General features: G+C 58.9%; 2 protein-coding genes and 1 pseudogene across 11 annotated transcripts in view; 2 read left to right on the top strand and 1 right to left on the bottom strand.

The window, feature by feature from the left end:
• The first annotated feature begins 2,314 nt into the window (after nt 1-2,314).
• On the top strand, nt 2,315-3,428 carry LOC113883735 (annotated as a pseudogene).
• A 2,737-nt stretch (nt 3,429-6,165) lies between these two features.
• On the top strand, nt 6,166-17,848 carry TELO2 (telomere maintenance 2). Of its 5 annotated transcripts, none has more exons than XM_027527956.1 (21): nt 6,166-6,429; nt 7,248-7,583; nt 8,087-8,364; nt 9,835-9,903; nt 10,052-10,199; nt 10,981-11,083; nt 11,205-11,273; nt 11,409-11,550; nt 11,654-11,790; nt 12,218-12,297; nt 12,491-12,592; nt 12,756-12,844; nt 12,933-13,024; nt 13,117-13,233; nt 13,341-13,412; nt 14,147-14,311; nt 14,612-14,703; nt 15,138-15,237; nt 15,384-15,448; nt 15,588-15,703; nt 16,249-17,848. In XM_027527956.1, exons 2-21 carry the CDS (start codon nt 7,249-7,251, stop codon nt 16,353-16,355), a joined length of 2,478 nt encoding a protein of 825 aa, XP_027383757.1. In that variant the 5' UTR covers nt 6,166-6,429; nt 7,248; the 3' UTR covers nt 16,356-17,848. The 5 variants fall into 5 exon arrangements, with proteins under 5 accessions (XP_027383757.1, XP_027383755.1, XP_027383756.1 ...); XM_027527954.1 differs by having other exon boundaries at nt 6,178-6,429; nt 14,609-14,703; XM_027527955.1 differs by having other exon boundaries at nt 6,178-6,562.
• Nucleotides 16,708-19,007, bottom strand: part of IFT140 (intraflagellar transport 140) — a 58,279-nt gene continuing 55,979 nt past the window's right edge. For all 6 annotated transcript variants that reach the window (XM_027527948.1, XM_027527950.1, XM_027527947.1 and 3 more), the window contains one exon: nt 16,708-17,426. In XM_027527948.1, the coding sequence (XP_027383749.1) occupies nt 17,220-17,426 (207 nt within the window). In that variant the 3' untranslated portion in view covers nt 16,708-17,219. The remainder of the gene's footprint in view (nt 17,427-19,007) is intronic.

Genomic DNA, 19,007 nt, shown 5'->3' with positions numbered 1-19,007 from the left:
TGAGAAATACTTCCTCAATCATCAGATTTTATGTATGATTATAAAGGCGATGGCACCCCACTCCAGCACTCTTGCCTGGAAAATCCCATGGACAGAGGAGCCTGGTAGGCTGCAGTCCATGGGACCACGAAGAGTTGGACACGACTGAGCGACTTCCCTTTCACTTTTCACTTTCATGCATTGGAGAAGGAAATGGCAACCCACTCCAGTGTTCTTGCCTGGAGAATCCCAGGGACAGGGGAGCCCGGTGGGCTGCCGTCTATGGGGTCACACAGAGTCGGACACGACTGAAGCGACTTAGCAGCAGTAGCAGCAGCATATGTAGAAATGGTAATAATATTTTGGATGCACTAGGTTAAATAAAATGTTTTAAAAATTAATTTCAACTGTTTCTCCTTTTTAGTAAGACTACGAAAATATTTAAAATTAAATATGGAGCTCATGTCATTGTTTGATTGGACAGTGTCACCTTGGAGAAAGACTCTGGTTTGTGGGCCCCCAGGCAGAAACAGGGGTTTTCCTTTGACTCGCTTTCATCATCCGTTCTTTAAAAAAAAAAAAAAAAAGGGTGGAAAAAAACATAAATCACAAAATTCACTCATTTTAAGGGTGAAACTAACAACATGTTATTGAAGTAAACATCTACCTATTGGACTGGGAGTCTGAGGGTTCTGCCAGCTTCTGGAAAGCAGCAGACAGGGACCTTCCCCAGGCACCTCCTCCAGGCTCCTGCCCCCAGGCAGGAGGAAGAAGGGAGCTTCTTCAGTCCAGGCAGAAAACCTGCTCTTACTAACATCATGGGCAAGAGCTTCCTGCACCCCGCCAAACCAACTTCCATCCACAGGGTAGACAGAAATCTGCCCCAACAGAAGAGGAACCAGGAGACGATGCAGAGGGCCAAGGAAAGGCTCAAAAGCAATCTAAAGAACACCTTCAGAAAGGCAAGAAAAGCTTTGTGTCCACAAGGCAAGAAATGGATGCTGTGGAAAAAGGAATAATCAGAAAGGATGAAGCTGCTCCTGGAAATGAAAAGCACAATTTTCCAAAATACAAAGAATAAAGTAAAATGCAAATAAATATATAAGTAGAATAGAAAAATTAAAAGGCAAAGTTAAAACAGTTGGTCAGAAAGTAGGCAAAAAGGCAAAGAAATAGAAAAGAAGAGCCAAACACTGGATTGATCTCAGTCCAGTGAAAAGACACTATGGCGTATGAGACTACAGGAAAGAAGGGAAGGAATTTCTAGGAAGATAATCTGTGAAGGTGCTGCAGACAAAGGCATCCATCACTTGAAGACCTCGTGGCAGAGAGCCCCAGGCCAAGGGACAACTACAAGGCTCATCTTTAAGTGTCAGACACCACAGATGAGAAGATTCTAAGTGTCCAGAGAAAAAACCTGGTCACCTGTGGATTGAGGCTTTCCCCAGAGGCCTGTTGGCCACCTCAGCAGCAAGGCTGGCTGCCAAAGACAGGGGACAAAACTTGATGACTCTGAATGAAATGATTTTCATTTAAAACTGAGCACGGCTTCCCTGGTGGTCCAGTGGTTAAGAATCCATCTCGCAATTCAAGGGACACCATTCGATCCCTGGTCCGGGAAGATCCCACATGCCCCGAGCAACTACTGAGCCAGGACTCTAGAGCCCGAGAGGTGCAACTACTGAAACCAGCCCACCCAGGGCCTGCCTGTGCTCCGCAATGAGAGGAGCCTGCACAGTGCAACAGAGTAGCCCCTGCTCGAGGCAGCTAGAAAAAGCCTGAGCGGCATCACGGAATGTAAATAAATCTTGGACAAAACAGCAGTTGGACCCAGATGGTTAGAGAATAATACTGATGAATTGTGTATCTATTAATAGCTCAAATGTGAATCCACCTGGAGCAAAGAATAAAGTCATTTTTTCAGATATGCAAAGGGTTAAGAAATGTATCCTCTGTGCCCAGTCTCTTGAGACATTACTGAGTGACAGGATTCAGAAAAACGTGGGGATAGAGGGAGAAGGAAGCAGCTGTAGGAGCCAGAAGTGAGAGCTGTAGTCCAGAAGCCGCCTGCGAGGCGCACCCACATCCAACCCATCTGGTCTCCCCGAGGTGAGCCCCTTTTCATCACCTGACCCCTGGCTGTTCTCCTACCGGCTGCCTCTTTGGGCTTTCTGCATCCGCGGTTGCCCTCTACTGTACACTCTCCTAATTGCACCCTGGGTGGACCCCTCTTGATGAAAGTGTAAGAGCAAAGTGAAAAAGTTGGCTTAAAACTCAACATTCGCTTTTTTCTGCCCGTGGACGCCGCCGAGGAAGCATCGTTGAAGTCTTCCCTGCCTCCACTGCCATCATGTCTAAATCAGAGTCTCCCAAAGAGCCTGAACAGCTGCGGAAGCTCTTCATCGGAGGATTGAGCTTTGAAACAACCGATGAGAGTCTGAGGAGCCATTTTGAGCAATGGGGAACGCTCACAGACTATGTGCTAATGAGGGATCCAAACACCAAGCGCTCCAGAGGCTTCGGGCTTGTCACGTACGCCACGGTGGAGGAGGTGGATGCGGCCATGAATGCAAGGCCACACAAGGTGGACGGAAGAGTTGTGGAACCAAAGAGGGCCGTCTCAGGAGAAGATTCTCAAAGACCTGGTGCCCACTTAACTGTGAAAAAGATTTTTGTTGGTGGCATTAAAGAAGACACTGAGGAACATCACTGAGAGATTATTTTGAACAGTACAGGAAAATTGAAGTAATTGAAATCATGACTGACCGAGGCAGTGGCAAAAAGAGAGGCTTTGCTTTTGTAACCTTTGATGACCATGACTCCGTAGACAAGATTGTCACTCAGAAATACCACACTGTGAATGGCCACAACTGTGAAGTGAGAAAAGCCCTGTCTAAGCAAGAGATGGCTAGTGCTTCATCCAGCCAGAGAGGTCGAAGTGGTTCTGGAAACTTTGGTGGCGGTCGTGGAGGTGGTTTTGGTGGGAATGACGACTTTGGTCGTGGAGGAAACTTCAGTGGTCGAGGTGGCTTTGGTGGCAGCCGTGGTGGTGGCGGACATGGTGGCAGTGGGGATGGATATAACGGATTTGGTAATGACGGAAGCAATTTTGGAGGTGGCGGAAGCTACAATGATTTTGGCAATTACAACAATCAATCTTCAAATTTTGGACCCATGAAAGGAGGAAACTTTGGAGGCAGAAGTTCTGGCCCCTATGGTGGTGGAGGCCAATACTTTGTCAAACCACGAAACCAAGGTGGCTGTGGTGGCTCCAGCAGCAGCAGTAGCTATGGCAGTGGCAGAAGGTTTTAATCACTGCCAGGAAACAAAGCTTAGCAGGAGAGGAGCGCCAGAGAAGCGACAGGGAAGCTACAGGTTACAACAGATTTGTGAACTCAGCCAAGCACAGTGGTGGCAGGGCCTAGCTGCTACAAAGAAGACATGTTTTAGACAATACTTATGTGTATGGGCAAAAAACTCGAGGACTGTACTTGTGACTAATTGTATAACAGGTTATTTTAGTTTCTGTTCTATGGAAAGTGTAAAGCATTCCAACAAAGGGTTTTAATGTAGATTTTTTTTTTTTTGCACCCATGCTGTTGATTGCTAAATGTAATAGTCTGATCATGATGCTGAATAAATGTCTTTAAAAAAAAAAACAAACCTCAACATTCATGTATGGAAAGAGTAACATGGAAACTTATGTTCAGTTCAGTTCAGTTGCTTAGTCGTGTCCAACTCTTTGCGACCCCATGAGTTGCAGCATGCCAGGCCTCCCTGTCCATCACCAACTCCCAGAGTTCACTCAGACTCACGTCCATCGAGTCAGTGATGCCATCCAGCCATCTCATCCTCTGTCGTCCCCTTCTCCTCCTGCCCCCAATCCCTCCAGCATCAGAGTCTTTTCCAATGAGGCAACTCTTCGCATGAGGTGGCCAAAGTACTGGAGTTTCAGCTTTAGCATCATTCATTCCAAAGAAATCCCAGGGCTGATCTCCTTCAGAATGGACTGGTTGGATCTCCTTGCAGTCCAAGGGACTCTCAAGAGTCTTCTCCAACACCACAGTTCAAAAGCATGAATTCTTCGGCGCTCAGCCTTCTTCACAGTCCAACTCTCACATCCATGCATGACCACAGGAAAAACCATAGCCTTGACCAGATGGACTTCTGTTGGCAAAGTAATGTCTCTGCTTTTCAATATGCTATCTAGGTTGGTCATAACTTTCCTTCCAAGGAGTAAGCGTCTTCTAATTTCATGGCTGCAGTCACCATCTGCAGTGATTTTTGGAGCCCAAAAAAATAAAGTCTGACACTGTTTCCACTGTTTCCCCATCTATTTCCCATGAAGTGATGGGACCGGATGCCATGATCTTCGTTTTCTGAATGTTGAGCTTTAAGCCAACTTTTTCACTCTCCACTTTCACTTTCATCAAGAGGCTTTTGAGTTCCTCTTCACTTTCTGCCATAAGGGTGGTGTCATCTGTATATCTGAGGTTATTGATATTTCTCCCGGAAATCTTGATTCCAGCTTGTGCCTCTTCCAGCCCAGCGTTTCTCATGATGTACTCTGTATATAAGTTAAATAAGCAGGGTGACAATATACAGCCTTGACGTACTCCTTTTCCTATTTGGACCAGTCTGTTGTTCCATGATAGCCCATGGGAATTTGCTCTATGGCTCAGAAAACTCAAACAGGGGCTCTGTACCAACCTAGAGAGGTGGGATGGGGAGGGAGGTTCGAAAGGCAGGGAGTATATGTATACCTATGGCTGATTCATACTGAGGTTTGACAGAAAACAACATAATTCTTTAAAGCAATTATCCTTCAATTAAAAAAGTAAATTAATTTAAAAATATTTGATCTAGACTCAGAAAAAAACAAAAACTCAACATTCAGAAAACTAAGATCATGGCATCCGGTCTCATCACTTCATGGCAAATAGATGGGGAAACAATGGAAAAAGTGAGAGACTTTATTTTCTTGGGCTCCAAAATCACTGCAGATGGTGACTGCAGCCATAAAATTAAAAGACGCTTGCTCCTTGGAAGAAAAGCCATGACCAACCTAGACAGCATATTAAAAAGCAGAGACATTACTTTGCCGACAAAGGTCGTTGTAGTCAAAGCTATGGTAGTCATGTATGGATGTGAGAGTTAGACTATTAAGAAAGCTGAGCACTGAAGAATTGATGCTTTTAAAGTGTGGTGTTGGAGAAGACTCTTGAGAGTCCCTTGGACTGCAAGGAGATCAAACCAGTCAATATTCATTAGAAGAACTGATGCAGAAGCTGGAACTGCAATACTTTGGCCACTTGATGCAAAGAACTGACTCATTGGAAAAGACCCTGATGGTGGGAAAGATTGAAAGGAAAAGGAGAAGAGGGCAGCAGAGGATGAGATGGTTGTTTGCCATCATCGACTCTATGGACATGAATCTGAGCAAACTCTGGGAGATAGTGAAGGACAGGGGAGCCTGGCGTGCTGCAGTCCATGGGGTCGCAAAGAGTCAGACACGACTTAGCGGCTGAACAACTACTGTACGTGTACTTTATTGTCTCCTTGACGTGTGAACACAAACTTTGCTTCAGTCTCTGCCCTGCAAGAGTGCCTGCTGGCGCAGCAGGCATTCAGTTAACGTGTGTTGAATTTATAACTATTTCCCAGGTTTCCCCTCAACACCCCTTGGGCTGAAGATCTTGGGAGGACTTCCCGGGCCGCTCCCTAAGTCACCATAGGACGTTCTGGAAGACAGAAGGTCCTGTATCTGTGCTGTGCATCTAGCCCTTGACACATGGACAGCGCGACCAAGGAACTGGCCCGGCGGCTGGTGGCTACCGTGCTGAATATTGCCGCCCCTGCCTCAGGATAGCACCCCCGTTGCGACTGCTTCCTAGTCCGGGCCCTGCCTCAGGGCGGGCGGCAAGGCCGCACACGAGGTCGGGGCTCAGTAGGAGCTTGTGGGGGCGAGAACGTGTGGGCTCAGGAGAGAAACGGAGCTCTCGGGTGAAGGGAGGGAGGGAGGAGGTCACCCCGGGAAGACGCACTCAGCGGCAGAATCAACGCCCGCAGGCGCGAAGCAGCTACGGTCCTTCCGAGCCACGTGCGGCTCACCCCAGAGAAAACCGCCCCGCCCACCAGAAGCCCCGCCCACTCGGACACGCCCCGCCCCCGCGCCCGCGCAGGCGCAGATGCGGCCGCTCGTCCTGCGCCTCTTCCGGCTAGCAGATTGGCGGCAGATTCGTTACGGGCAACCTGCGGGAACCCGCGCCCCGAGCTCAGATATTTAGTGCCATCTCTTTAGGCCCCGAGAGTCCTTGCTGTGTGCCACGTGAGCTGGGCCTCGAACTGAGCGCTGAGCGGGCCTCGAGGGCCGTGGCGAATCGGCGAACGGTGGGCATTGGCGGAGCGAGCGGGGCCGCGGCACACCACTGCAACTCGGTGGGCCCGAGGGTGCGCCCCTCCCGGCGATCCCGGTCCTTCTTGACGCCCCTTCTGCCCAGAGACCCCCGCGCGTCCCGACGCCCCGTCCGGCTCCCCGAGGACCCCGCCGGTCCCACGTGGTCCCTGTCCGCTGCGCCACTAGGTGGGCTCAGGGCGCGCGCCGGGGCGCGGGCGCCGAGCCGGGCGATCGCTGGCGGCTCTGCACGCCGCGAGCGGGAGCCCGCGTGGGCCGGGCCGAGCAGGGAGGCCCAGGCTCGGGGGGGACACTCCTTGGGTCCCGATCTAGTGTCTGGGTGCACTGGTGTCAGACAGGTGCCGACTTCATGGCGCTCGTGCTGCAGGGGCGCCCGACCCTACCGTCACTACCAGTAGTGCTACTGATGGCTTCTGGGCAGGGAGGGGGCTTGGCAGGGTGAACCCCAGGTGGGCCTCCCGGCCTCAGCACCGTTGACCTCTGGGTGTGGATTCTTCCCTGTTGTGGGCTATCCTGCGCCCCACATGTGGGATGTTTACCAGCGTCCCTGGCTTCCACCACGCACTAGGGGCAAAAAAGTAGCAGCCCCCAGTTGTGACATATAAAGGAGTCCCCAGACACGGGTTCCCGGGGCGTGGGTACCCTACTTCAGAGCCTCAGACCAAGAAATGGCTCTTGGTGGAGAAAGCCACAGCTGCTGAAGGGAGGGGAGTATACTGCTGGGTGCCAGCAGGGGGGCCTGAGGGTGGGCTTCCTGAGAGTGTGTGAAAAACGCTTCCTTATCCGAGACTGAGTCCCACGTGGACGATGATGGCCCCTGGGACTTCTCACACACCTTTCCTGTGAACCCCAGGATGGATCCTGTGGCCTCTGCTGTCCGCCTGGCAGTCCAGGAGGCTGTTCACATCCTTTCTTCATCTGAGGATGGGGGCCACATCATCTCCACGCTGCAGTCCCTGAGGCGGTACCTTGGTGAAACAGAGACCCAAGCCCCCCCTGAGGAGCAGGAAGAGTTTAGCAGGACCCACTTTTCCACCATTCTCAGATGTCTGGTCGGCAAGCTGAGCCCCGACTGGCTGGACCTGCTGCCTGATGGCCAGTTGGAGGAGCTGTGGGCCAGCTTCTTCCTGGAGGGCCCAGCTGACCAAGCCTTCCTGGTGCTGATGGAGTCCATTGAGGGTGCTGCCAGGTGAGTGAGGCTGGGTCTGATTATGGGGTCACTTGTAACATCTGGAGGATTTCGAGCCAGTGGGTTCTCCAAATTACATGAGAATTCAGCATCCTGAGAAGTGAGAAAGTAAAAGCAGTGCATGTCAGAACACTGAACTAAAAGAGGGTTTCGTTAATCTCTGCAATGGACAGGCCCTCTGTCCTGCCATGTGGGTGAAGGGACTGCAGGAGTGGGTGCACCCGGGTGGCCAGGCGGGCCTGCGGGGTGGCTCCGGGCTTAAGTGGTCTAAGCAATCAGTGGGGTGTGGCCATCCTTGGGTGGGGGGAGCCCTTTCCTTCACTCTGTGGCTTCCAACTCGGCGTGAGGCACCCCAGCAAGACCCCTCCCTGGGCATCAAGCACCCTGCGGGGATGCCGGTTACCCTGACTCCTTGCGGCGGGATGGGAGGGGGCGTGTCCAGGGATCCCAAAGTGTGGAGAGTGCTCAGGAAGCGAGGCTGCTCACACCTGCTCTTGGTTCAGCCCCAGCTTCCGTCTGATGAAGATGGCGCGGTTGCTGGCCAGGTTCCTGAGTGCAGGCAGGATGGCCGCTGTGATGGAGGGGCAGTGTGGGCAGCAGGCGGGGCCGGCCTCCCGCCTGCTCCAGGAGACCCTTCTCACCCGGGTGGTGGGCCTGCCCGATCACCTGGGCAACCGTCTGCAGCGGGAGACGCTGGCTGCCTTCTTCCCTCAGAACTACTTCCCTCTGCTGGGCGAGGAGGTCCTGCGGGTGCTGCAGGCAGTGGTGGACTCTCTCCGAGGTGAGGGCCCCTCTTCTGACAGCCTCCCCAGCCCGGCGTCCACTCCATCATGCCCGCCCTCTCCGGCTTCCAGGGACTCTTCCACCTCTGGGCAGTGCCACGGGCAGGTCGGATGTTATGGTCCGTCTGGGGCCTCAGCAACCCACCTGTGAAGTTTCAGCCTGGCTCGGCTTGCCTTGGAGATGGAACTGGCCCTGAAGTCCTTGCTTGTGTGTCCAGCCCCCCCACTCAGAATAAGGGAACGTCTGAGGTCTGGAAACTAAAGAGCTGTGGTGTGAAGAGGGTCCATCTGAGGTGGCTGCCGGCCGAGGTGCCCGTGTCCCTGTCGTTGCGGGTAGAGGACCTCGGTTCTCTGGCGGGTGGGGGCAGTACTGGGGGCCAACTCTGAGGGAGTGTCCTGTGCCCAGGGCAATGAGGGCAGTGTCCCTCCCACCCTTTCTGGAGCAGCAGGAGCCTGGCTTCCCCACCAGTGTGGTCCTGTGGTCTGGGAGCCAGTAGAAGCTGGGGTCGTAGCAGCCTGAGTTGGGGTGGGCATTGGCCCTCCCCACAGTGAGGCCCTCCTTCCCTGTGGCCTGGCCCCTGCGCTGCCCCAGGCCTGGACCGAGACCCTCACCTACCCCTCCCATCTTGTCTAAACTGAGCAGCTGAGTGATGCTATTACCTTAAGCCTCGCTCAGGACCTCCCAGCAGCTCACCCCGCCCCTTCCCAGCTCCGCCCCACCCACCTCACCTATGCCCCGCCCACTCCCAGCTCCGCCCCGCCCCCTCAGCTCTGCCACGTCCCCCTCACAGCTCTGGAGCGGCTCTGGCCTCGGGTGCTGCTTTTCTGGGCCACTTCCCGGTCACCATCTCACCCTGTTTAGTATCACAGCCACCAGCTTGACCTCAAAAGTGCTTAGAGTGGCCCCTGTCCTGCTGTCTGACTTTCCCTCTGGCGTGAGCTGCGATCCCGGACTTGTGTCCACAGCTGACCTGGTGTTCAAAGCAGCAGCCCCTGGTCCTCACGGGTCTGTTGAGAGGAATGGACCTGAGTGTTGGGTCCTTGGGGCTGACGCGTCTGGAACACTTCTCGTTCCCACCCCCCGCGCCGTGTGGCCGGGTTGAATTCACTCCCACCCGGATCCCGGACGCCCGTCTGTAGATCGCAGATGCCGTGTTCCCGTCATGCGGGGGGCTGTCTGTTTCCTGCTTGGTCCGACCAAGCGGTTCTTATGGGGCAGCTGTGGCCTCTCCCAGCGCCCCACATGGTCCCTGCTTTGTGGGATCACCGTGACGATGAAGCAAGTGAACATGATGCTTTTTGATGTTTTCATTGGCTCTTTGAGTTGGAAACAATGCTGGTGGGGTTGGGGTTAGACTGAACATGTTGGCGTTTTTACAACACGGGGTCCCCCTGCCAGGAGTCAGGTCTGTCCCTGCAAGGCCGGGTGCACACAGGTGGTGGCCTCACTGCTTCCTTCTTCATCCCAGGTGGCTTGGACTGCTCCGTCTCCTTTCTGTCTCAGGTCCTGGGCAAAGCCTGCGTCCATGGGAGACAGAGTGAGTGTCCCTGCCATGGGAGAGGCTTCGATGTGTCCTGGGAGGGGCGGTGCCCCCGCCTGGGCCTGGCCCTGCTGGGTGGGGCTTGGCTGGACTCCCTATGGCCCCCGGGCTCAGGGGGCTCAGGGCCCCCTTTTCTTCCCCTCAGAGGAGATCCTGGGCGTGCTGGTGCCCCGGCTGACAGTGCTCACCCAGGGCAACTGCCTCTGGCAGCGGGTCTGCTGGCGCCTGGTGGAGTGTGTGCCCGACCGGGCCATGGAAGCCGTGCTGAAGGGGCTCGTGGAGGCCGCCCCAGGGTAAGAAGCGAGGCATCTTCCTACTGAAGATGCTCCTCTCCCAGGAGGGCGGGTGGCGGGGATCCAGAGGGTGCCTGGCCTTCCCGTCTCTGTGTGGTCAGTGCCATGGCACCTGGTGGGGGCCCCTCCATCTGGTGACTGGTCCTTGCTTGGAATTCGGTCCTGCAAATGCCCATCCCTCCTCACTCCTGGTGGCCAAGTCAGGCCCCCCTGTCTGCACTTCTGTCTTCTCTGCACCGGAAGGTCCCTGTGCTCAGAAAACTTAAGTCCTACAGGAGGGTGCTGGGCACGCGGCTCCATCCCGCCTGGTGGCCATGCCCGGGGCTCTCACGAAAGCCATGGGAGAGAGTGCTGGTCTCTCACTTGAAGGAAACAGGGGTCTCTTAGTCTAGATCAGGGTTTGCAAACTACAGCCTTTGCAGCTCACCCTGTGCTTTTACGAATGAAGTTTTATCGGCACACAGCCATGCTCAGTTGTGGACCTACCTGCCATGGCTGCTCCCAGCTGCGGCGGCTACAGAGCCCAGTGGGCTGTGTGCCTGGCCCTGCCCAGAGAAAGCTGGCTGCCCTGCATGGATGGAGCATTTCACCTGGACCCGTTGGGGCGAGGAGCGATGTCCTCTGTGTCCAGCGCTGGGCTCCCTAGTCTCCACAGTTACTGGGAGGAGGGAGGGTCAGCACTGACTGGAGGCTGGGGTACCTCCCTGGCCTCCCAGTGGTCAGCATGGATCCGGGGAATTCAGAGTCCTGCTTTTCCCTTTCACCCTGCCACGCCTCACAGGCCGGAGGTCCTCTCGCGGCTGCTGGGGAACCTGGTGACAAAGAGCAAGAAGGCCCAGTTTGTGATGACACAGAAGCTGCTGTTCCTGCAGTACAGCTGCTCGGTGAGGGTGCCAGTGGGGCGGGAACCGTGCTTGGCTCCCTGGACCCTCCTGCCCCCGGGCTCCCTGGCCGGCTGGGTGGTGTCTGTCTGCAGACGGTGATGGGAGCCCGGCTGTGTCGCAGATGCCCATGCTGCAGAGCCTGCTGGGGTACTTGGCCATGGATAGCCAGCGGCGCCCGCTCCTCGTGCAGGTAAGGGACCCCTGACCCCCAGAGAGAGTGTTCCTGCTGGGGGTGGAGGGCGCTGGCCGGAGCCTCCTGGGGGCTGGTGGGGACACTGTGAGGAGGGGGTGGGGTGACTGACACACTAGACCCGCCACCTGCCAGGCGCTGAAGGAGCTCCTGGAGACGTGGGGCAGCAGCAGTGCCATCCGCCACACACCCCTGGAGCAGCAGCGCTATGTCAGCAAGGCCTTACTCATCTGCCTGACGCACCTGGGGGAGGCGGAGCTCCGGGCCAGCCGGGACGGTGAGCAGTGAGCAGTGAGCAGTGAGCAGTGGGGCACCCCATCCCCCACCCCGGCACCTCCCCACCCTCCCCCAGCTCAGCCCGTGTGGCTCGGTGCTTCCAGAGCTGCTGGCCAGCCTGATGGAGGGAGTGAAGAGCCGCCTGGACAGCAGCCTGCCGCCCGTGCGCCGCCTGGGCATGATTGTGGCCGAGGTGGCCAGCGCCCGGCTGCACCCCGAGGGGCCTCCCCTGAAGTTCCAGGTGAGCGAGGGCCCTCCCAGAGCCGCCGTCACTCTCGCCCCAGTCGCTCTGCCCGCCCACTGGGGTCCAGGCTGCGGAGCCTCTGTGTCCCCAGGTGTCTGCACAGCTGGGAGGGGTGGAGGCACAGCCCCCATGCTGATGCGGGAGCACGAGCCCCCAGGGGACTCAGGACAGAACTCTCAGGCCCTTCCATCCGCCGAGCCCTCTGGGATGTCCTCGGAGACGGGGCCGCATCTGCCCCGTCCCTGGGGACGCCTAGACCCTCCAGCCCCCGGTGCCACCCTCTGTGGAGGGAGACGTAGTTGCTCTTGAGGGGCGGCTGGCTGGCCAGCTATGCAGCCCTCGAGCTGTGATGGGGGCTTCAGGGGGTCCCCACGGCGCTGCCTGCTGGACCCGTCCCGCCGACTCCAGCTCATTTCCGTTATAGTACGAAGAGGATGAACTGACCCGAGAGATGCTGGCCTTGGCCGTGCCCCGGCCCGCGGCTGACGGCCCTTCGGAGGCGGGGTGAGGGTCCCACTTGGAGCTCTGGGCATGGTGGGCCTGGGGGGCGGCTCCTTCCCACCTGCTACTCTTGACTTGTCCTGGCTGAGACAGAAGCTGAGATGCAGGCAGGGGCGGAGCGAGCGTTCCCCAGGAGGCTGGGTTCTGGGAGGAGTCTTGCAGGGCAGCCCTGAGGCTTCCTTTTTTGTTTCCAAAGCCCGCCTGTGGCTCCCGTCAGTGGGGAGTCTCCTGACCAAGAGACGGTGGACAGTGGCGGCCCCCAGGCTGGGTGGGAGGGCTCTGACTCTGAGCTGGACAGGTAGGGGTGGCCCCACAAGGGAGGGCGTGAGGGCTGTGGCGGGATGTGGGCCCCGAGGCACTGGCTCCCTCTGTCCCTCGAGTCCTCCTCCCATGGGGAAATCAGCCCGCAGGCTCTGAGGGGCCCAGGACCGGTGGGACTGAGTGTCTGTGTTCTTCCTCAGTGATGACGAGCTTGTCCCCTATGACATGTCAGGGGATGGGGAGCAGAGGGGCAGCAAGACGCCCGCGTACGTGCGGGACTGCCTGGAAGGTGCGTCCTCTGCGTCCCGGGTCCCCCGCCCCCTGCCCAGCCTGCCCACCCACCCCGCCTCACTTGGGCCGTGGGGGCCTCTCTGCAGCTCTGACCGCATCTGAAGACTGGGAGCGCTGGGAGGAGGCCCTGCGGGCCCTGGAAGGGCTAGTCCTCAAGAGCCCGGCTGCCACCCGGGAGGTGAGCAAGCGGAGCGCCCTGGCCTCCCTGAGGGCAGGGGCGGGGGCGGGACCGCTTCCGGTGTGCACCTTGACCCTTGACCCCGTGGACAGGTGAGCCTGGAGCTGGCCAAGGTGCTGCTGCACCTGGAGGAGAAGACAGCCGTGGCAGGGTTTGAGAGGCTGCGCCAGAGGGCTCTGGTGGCCGTCACAGTCACAGACCCGGCACGGGTGAGTCCCCGCTCTGTATGGAGCCTGGGTCGTGCCCTCGGCAGGGGCTGTGCAGGGGCCCCCTCCGGGGTCATGGCTCTCAGCCGCCTCTCGCCCGCCCTGCCTAGGTGGCAGAGTACCTGGCCGTGCAGTTCTACGCCCTCAACTACAGCCTCCGGCAGCGCATGGACATTCTGGACGTGAGTGCCCAGGCCTTGCCCTCCCCCATCAGAGCGGCACTGGCGGGCATGGAGGTGACGGGGCAGGCGTTTGCCAGAATCTTCGTGGAGGGACCAGAGGCCTCCCCGGCCCCTTGTCCCTGGCGTGAGAGGCTGGGACCAGCGCCTGTCCGGTGCTTTCTTGACAGGGCACGGCCTCGGGGGCTGCGTCCTGTGTTAAATAACGGCTTCACTGAGTTGTGATGCACACGGCGTAAATTCAGTTTTATGATAAGCAAAATAGGGTATGTTCACCCAGTGGAGCATGACTTGGCCTTAAACAGGAAGAAAATTCTGACATGATGCTCAGTGAAGTAAGCCAGACACCAAAGGACAGACAGCAAATGACCTGACTTAGAAAACGGATGGGCGGGACGGGCAGGGAGTCCATGTTCCCCGGGGCAGGGCTCCGTCTGTGAGGACGGGGAGGCTCTGCGGGTGCCGGGGATGGTGGCGCTTTCCCTTTGTCCACGAGACAGGGATGGCGGGACTGGGTGGGCTTTGGGAGAAGTGACCGGGGTGTGGGCTCCTCAGCAGGGAGCGCCCACCTGCCCCCCACAAAGCGAAGTGCGCCTGTGGGGTCAGACTTGCCGCGGGACTCCCGGTACCTCCACTCGGGGACCGCTGGGCCCTCCGCGGCCCCACCCCACCTTGAATTTGGAAATCGTTGTCCTTCCCCAGCAGGGCGGCGGCTGCCCCAGTCTCCTCTCCTCTAGGTCCTGGCCCTGGCCGCCCAGGAGCTGTCCCGGCCTGGGCGCCTCGGGAAGGCTGCCCAACGGGGCTCCCCGGGGCCCGGCTCCCAGCCCAGTGGGGCCGCGGTCCCAGCCTGGAAGGCGGTGGTGGAGGAGCGCGTCAGACGCAAGACCCGGCGGTTCTGCAAGGTCAGCAGGCCCCCGGCGTGGCCTCCCGGGCGGGACCTCTGCCCCGCGGGCGCGGTGCCCACTTGTGCCCCGGGAAGGGGAGGGAGGGTTTCGGTGGTGGACGAGGGCCGCAGGGCATCAGGCTGAAGGGGCTGTAAGGCTGGGAGAACAGCCCCAAGGCTCAGCAGCAGCTATCGGCCGCTGGGTGCGACATGGGGCCATGTCTGGAGACATTCTCGTCCTCACCGGGGTGGGGGGTGCCCAGCCCTCCCAAGGGTCCCCGTGGGTCCACAGGGCCTTGAGTGCACGTGTGTTTAGCAGGGCTCCACGGGGCGGGCAGCAGCTGCTGGCCCCAATGAATTCAACGCAGTGGCTGGATACTTCTTCTTCCCCCTCCTTCAGCGTTTCGACAGGTGAGGGCGTTTTCTAGAGCCCATGGTTTGGGGAACAGGAGCCCTGGACACTCCCAGGCTGGGGGCTGAGGTGGGCTCAGCGGGGTCAGGATCTTGGCTGTGGTTGTTCGTAGCGTAAGTGACGATAGGGCGTCAGGGCATCTGTCACAGACGCTGGGCTCACGGCCGGGCTGGGCCAGAGCCTCCATGGTGTCTCAACACAGCCGCCCACATGTGCCTCCTTGTCCTGGCTCCCTGCCCCAGGCTGGGCTTGACCAGGCGGCCCTGCAGAGTGACGGGGCGTCTGTCCACTGCCTCCCCCTCACGGCTCTGGGCAGTACGTGGATGAGGAGGTGAGGAGGGCGGACAAGGCCTGGGGTCCCTCTGTGGCCCAGGAGGTCGGGGAGCCAGCCCTGAGTGCCTGGCTGGCATCATTGCTGGGTTCTGTGTTGTAGGCCTGTGGTGACCTTTGACCTTTTGGGAGATGACCAGCTGGTTCTCGGGACACTGGCCCACACCTTAGGGGCCCTGATGTATCTGGCCGTCAACACGGCGGTGAGCACCTGACCCGCCCCCGGGGAGCCCACCCCGGCCTCCTGGCCCTGCTGGCCTTGCCTCGGGGCGGGCGTGCTGGGCCTCATGGGCCCTGCGGTGGGGGCTGCTGGCACCTGGACCCCTGCCCACTGGCGTGCCTGTTGCAGGTGGCTGTGCCCATGGGCAAGGCCCTGCTGGAGTTCGTGTGGGCTCTTCGTTTCCACGGGGACGCGTGAGTGGCTGCAGGGCTGAGGGCAGTCGGGTGGGGGTGTCTCGGATCCTGTGGGACTTGGACAGCGGCAGGCGGGCTGGGCTGGGGTGGACAGCACCGCGCAGCGTCTCCTCCAACCCAGCCTCCGTCTTCTTGGCAGCTACGTGCGCCGGGGCCTGCTGTCCGCCGTGTCTTCCGTCCTTCTCAGCGTGCCAGCCGAGTGGCTGCTGGCAGACCTGCCGGACGAGCTTCTGGAGGCCCGGTCCTGGCTGGCAGGTGGGCGCCGGGCCAAGGCTGAGGTGGTGAGGCTGAGGGGGTAGACACAGCCCAGGGGCCGTCAGCTCGGTGGTGGGGACACGGTGCCATCGGTCACTTCAGGGCACCCTGTGGGGAACGTTGGGGCAGTGCCTGTATCTAGGGTGGACGGGTTCGCCCTCTGTGAGGTTACCAGTGTCCTGGCCCCTGCCCCCGGGTCATACGTTCTTTTTAAAAATTCCCCTGTGGTCAGTGTGACCTCTGCCTGTGGGCACTTGAGCCACAGCCCTCAGCACGCTGTGCCCGTGTACACCCGCGAGGCTCGCGACTTAGGGGGTTCTGATGATGGCCTTTCTCTGCCCACCTGCCCCCACGAGGCCACCAGCCCCTGCAGCCAGCCTGTCGGGTCTCTGCTGGTTTTCCAGCCGTCGTCACGCAGTGGCTGAGGCGCCTCCTGGGCCGGGCTCCCAGCCCAGGTGCCCCGCGTCTGGGCCGCTTCCAGCAGGTGACGTACAGGCTGGGCCTGGCGCCCTGACACTGTGGCGTGTTCCTTTCCGTCTTCACAGACGTGGCGGAGCAGGACGCGGACGAGGACTGCCGGCTGCTGGCGGTGAAGGCGCTGCTGCTGCTGGAGAAGCTCCGTGACAGGCTCCTCCCGCTCTCCTCTCCTTAGGCCCCAACCCCTGACCCTTGAGCCCAGGAGGCATGTTGCTGGATGAGCAGGGCGCCTATTGCAGGCTGGAGTGCCTGCGGCTCGGCTCAGATGTCCACCAGGGCCTTGGGTGCTGTCCTCCACGGCCTGGCACTGGGACGTGGCCGCTGCGGCTCTGGGACTCGGGCTCCAGGATTGCTGCTGGGCAAGAGCGGGGAGCCGCGGCTCAGCCTGGCCCCCATGCAGACTGCAGACTGGGGCGTTGAGAACCCCGGAAGGAAGCATGAGAGAGGGGTAGATGGTTCTGTCTCCAGCAGGGACCCTGGTGCCCAGACAGAGAGACGCGAAAATGGGGCCACGAGGGGGACATGGGTCCTTGAGAAAATAGGCTTTATTTGGAGGATTTCAGCAAGGAGACGCGGGGCTGAGGGTGCGAGAGGGTGAGGCAGCCCCTGACAGCCCCTCACAGTGGGAGCTGGTGACGGAAGGGGCGCAGCCTGGAGGGACAGAGCCTCCAGCTGCAGCCAGTGCCAGCTGCTGTCAGCCTGTGGTCAGGACGGGCTGTGCTGCAGGAACTGGCCAGACGTGCTGCCAGGCAACCCGTGTGGGTGCCAGGAGACACCTCTTTCTTACACCCTGTACTCAGGGGGAACGTCATGGGGAAAAACCTACTCCCTTTACTGCAAAAGGGCTAAAACAAACCTCGGCAGGAGCCAGGGACTCGGAGGGGTGGCTTACAGACACCCCGCCACCCCCACCAGACAGGCCAGCATGTCTTCCTGCAGCTCTGCCTATGGTCTCGGGCACTGAGCTCAACAGGGAAGTCGGGCTCCCCTCTGGCCACGGTGGGCGGGTCCCGGGCAGGTCCCAGAGCCCGGCTGCAGCTCAGGGCCCACTTTCCACCTCCTCGGCCACCTCCTCGTCCGCCTCCTTGTGCTCCTCCATGCTGCTGTGCTGCGCGCGCTTCGGCGCTGCGCAGGTCAGAGGGAGCCCCAGGCCCTGGTGCACGGCGTCCACGGTGTGCTGGCTCACGTAGTAGGACACGTTGGCGGAGGGCAGCCGCTGCCGCATCTCCTCCAGGTACCTGTAGGCCTGGGGACACAGGGCAGCCAAGACAGTCAGTGCACAGAACGAAGGCCCAGCCACGGTCAGAGTGGGCAGCGGAGGATGGGGCTCCGGTGACCCTGTGACCTTCCCAAGCGTGGAGGCGGCCAGGGCTCTGGGGCCAGTGCTGTGACTTTCCCTGGGAGGAGTCCTGTGGGCAGCCTGACAGCAGGATCTTGTGTCTGGGGCCATGGCCCTGGAGGGTGGGCCGCCCTGGACGCTCACAGGGAGACCCTGGGAAAGGGATCACACGCTTCACTGGGGTGGTGGGCAGCATAATTTACACACACACAGTTTGTCTTGCTCTCGTGCCACAACTATGGAGCCATAAGCCACACCGAGGGTCTGCGAGCCACGGTGCGTGCTGGTGCAGCCAAATAAATTTAAAAGGTTTCTCTTGTGTATTTTGACCAGGCGTCCAGTCTAGTGCAGTCAGTCGGCCCTGTGGTTAGTGAGTCTCGTGTGTGTGTGTGTGTGTGTGTGTGTGTGTGTGTGTGGTCCTTGGCTGGGGGCTGGTGTTTCCTATGGGGCCTCTTCTGGTTCTGCCAAGTGGGAATCTGGGGGCAATGGGGGCCACCGAGGAGCTCGGGGGGGTGTCTGAGGCAGGATGAATATGCTTATACCCGCTCCACCTGCGCCCCCGCAGGGAGGGTCACACGCAAGCATGAGGGGCCTCACGTGGCTTGTGTGGATTCACTAAGAATCAATTCAGGGAAAAAAAAAAAGAATCAATTCAGGATGTGAACAAAGTTTCCAGGAACTCTGACTATATGAGGAAATGATGGTCACATCTAAGTATTTCTTACAGATGATACAATTCTAGAGCAGTCATCTCAGATGTAATTGAGAGAGATAAACAAAGATTGTGAGATAAGCTGGGCTATTTGGAGGGACGAGGGGTGCAGCGTATAGGTGCCCAGACTCCCCAGTGATGAGGAGGCGGTGTTGGGCACCAAGGGCCGGCCCTCGTGTCTGCCGAGTGCCGGCTGTGGGCCAGTAGCCGTGCTGGGGCGCACAGTGCAGAGCACAGGAGGCCCAGGCCAGGCTGGTGGGCACTGCGGTGAGAGGCCTGGCCCAGCAAGGGGGGAGGTGGTTGGGCAGCTGCAGGGGTCGTGCTGGGGAGCTGCTACGTGGATGGGAGGGTGGGAAGCAGGAAAGGACTTGAAGGGGCGGGGCGGGGGGGACTTGGCGGCACACAGGGGCAAGGCAGCAGCGTCCCGGGAGGGCTAGGGGTCTGGGCGGGGCTGTGATGACGGGGGAGGGGCGTCTGGGGGAGACCCCCTCCCCCCACCCAGCTGCAGGGAGGGTTTCTCTGCCCTCCTACCGGAAGGAGACACGCAGGCCTGTCCTGTCTCTATTTATAGGTTTTTTAAATTTGGAGTTACTGTTTCCCTCAGGGGACCCCCCGGTGGACCAGTGGCTGAGACACTGCCCGCCAGGGGCCAGGGCTCCATCCCTGGTCAGGACATCAAAGATTCCGTGTGCTGCAACGAGCACCTGGTGCAGCCAAATAAGTAAATAAAAGAGCTTAAAAATCCCACAGGCTTCAAAGCTTGAGACCGCAAAGAA

This window comes from Bos indicus x Bos taurus, chromosome 25 (genome assembly GCF_003369695.1).
Source record: "Bos indicus x Bos taurus breed Angus x Brahman F1 hybrid chromosome 25, Bos_hybrid_MaternalHap_v2.0, whole genome shotgun sequence".
Taxonomy (NCBI): domain Eukaryota; kingdom Metazoa; phylum Chordata; class Mammalia; order Artiodactyla; family Bovidae; genus Bos; species Bos indicus x Bos taurus.
This window is presented reverse-complemented; position numbering and strand designations above follow the sequence as displayed.

What these genes read in the sequence shown, in the direction of transcription:
- TELO2 (XM_027527954.1), top strand. Translation starts at nt 7,249, where the DNA reads ATGGATCCTGTGGCCTCTGCTGTCCGCCTGGCAGTCCAGGAGGCTGTT. An exon ending in CTGCGTCCATGGGAGACAGA is followed by an intron (nt 9,904 to 10,051) that starts GTGAGTGTCCCT and finishes TCTTCCCCTCAG; the next exon opens with AGGAGATCCTGGGCGTGCTG. An exon ending in CGTGCGGGACTGCCTGGAAG is followed by an intron (nt 12,845 to 12,932) that starts GTGCGTCCTCTG and finishes GCCTCTCTGCAG; the next exon opens with CTCTGACCGCATCTGAAGAC.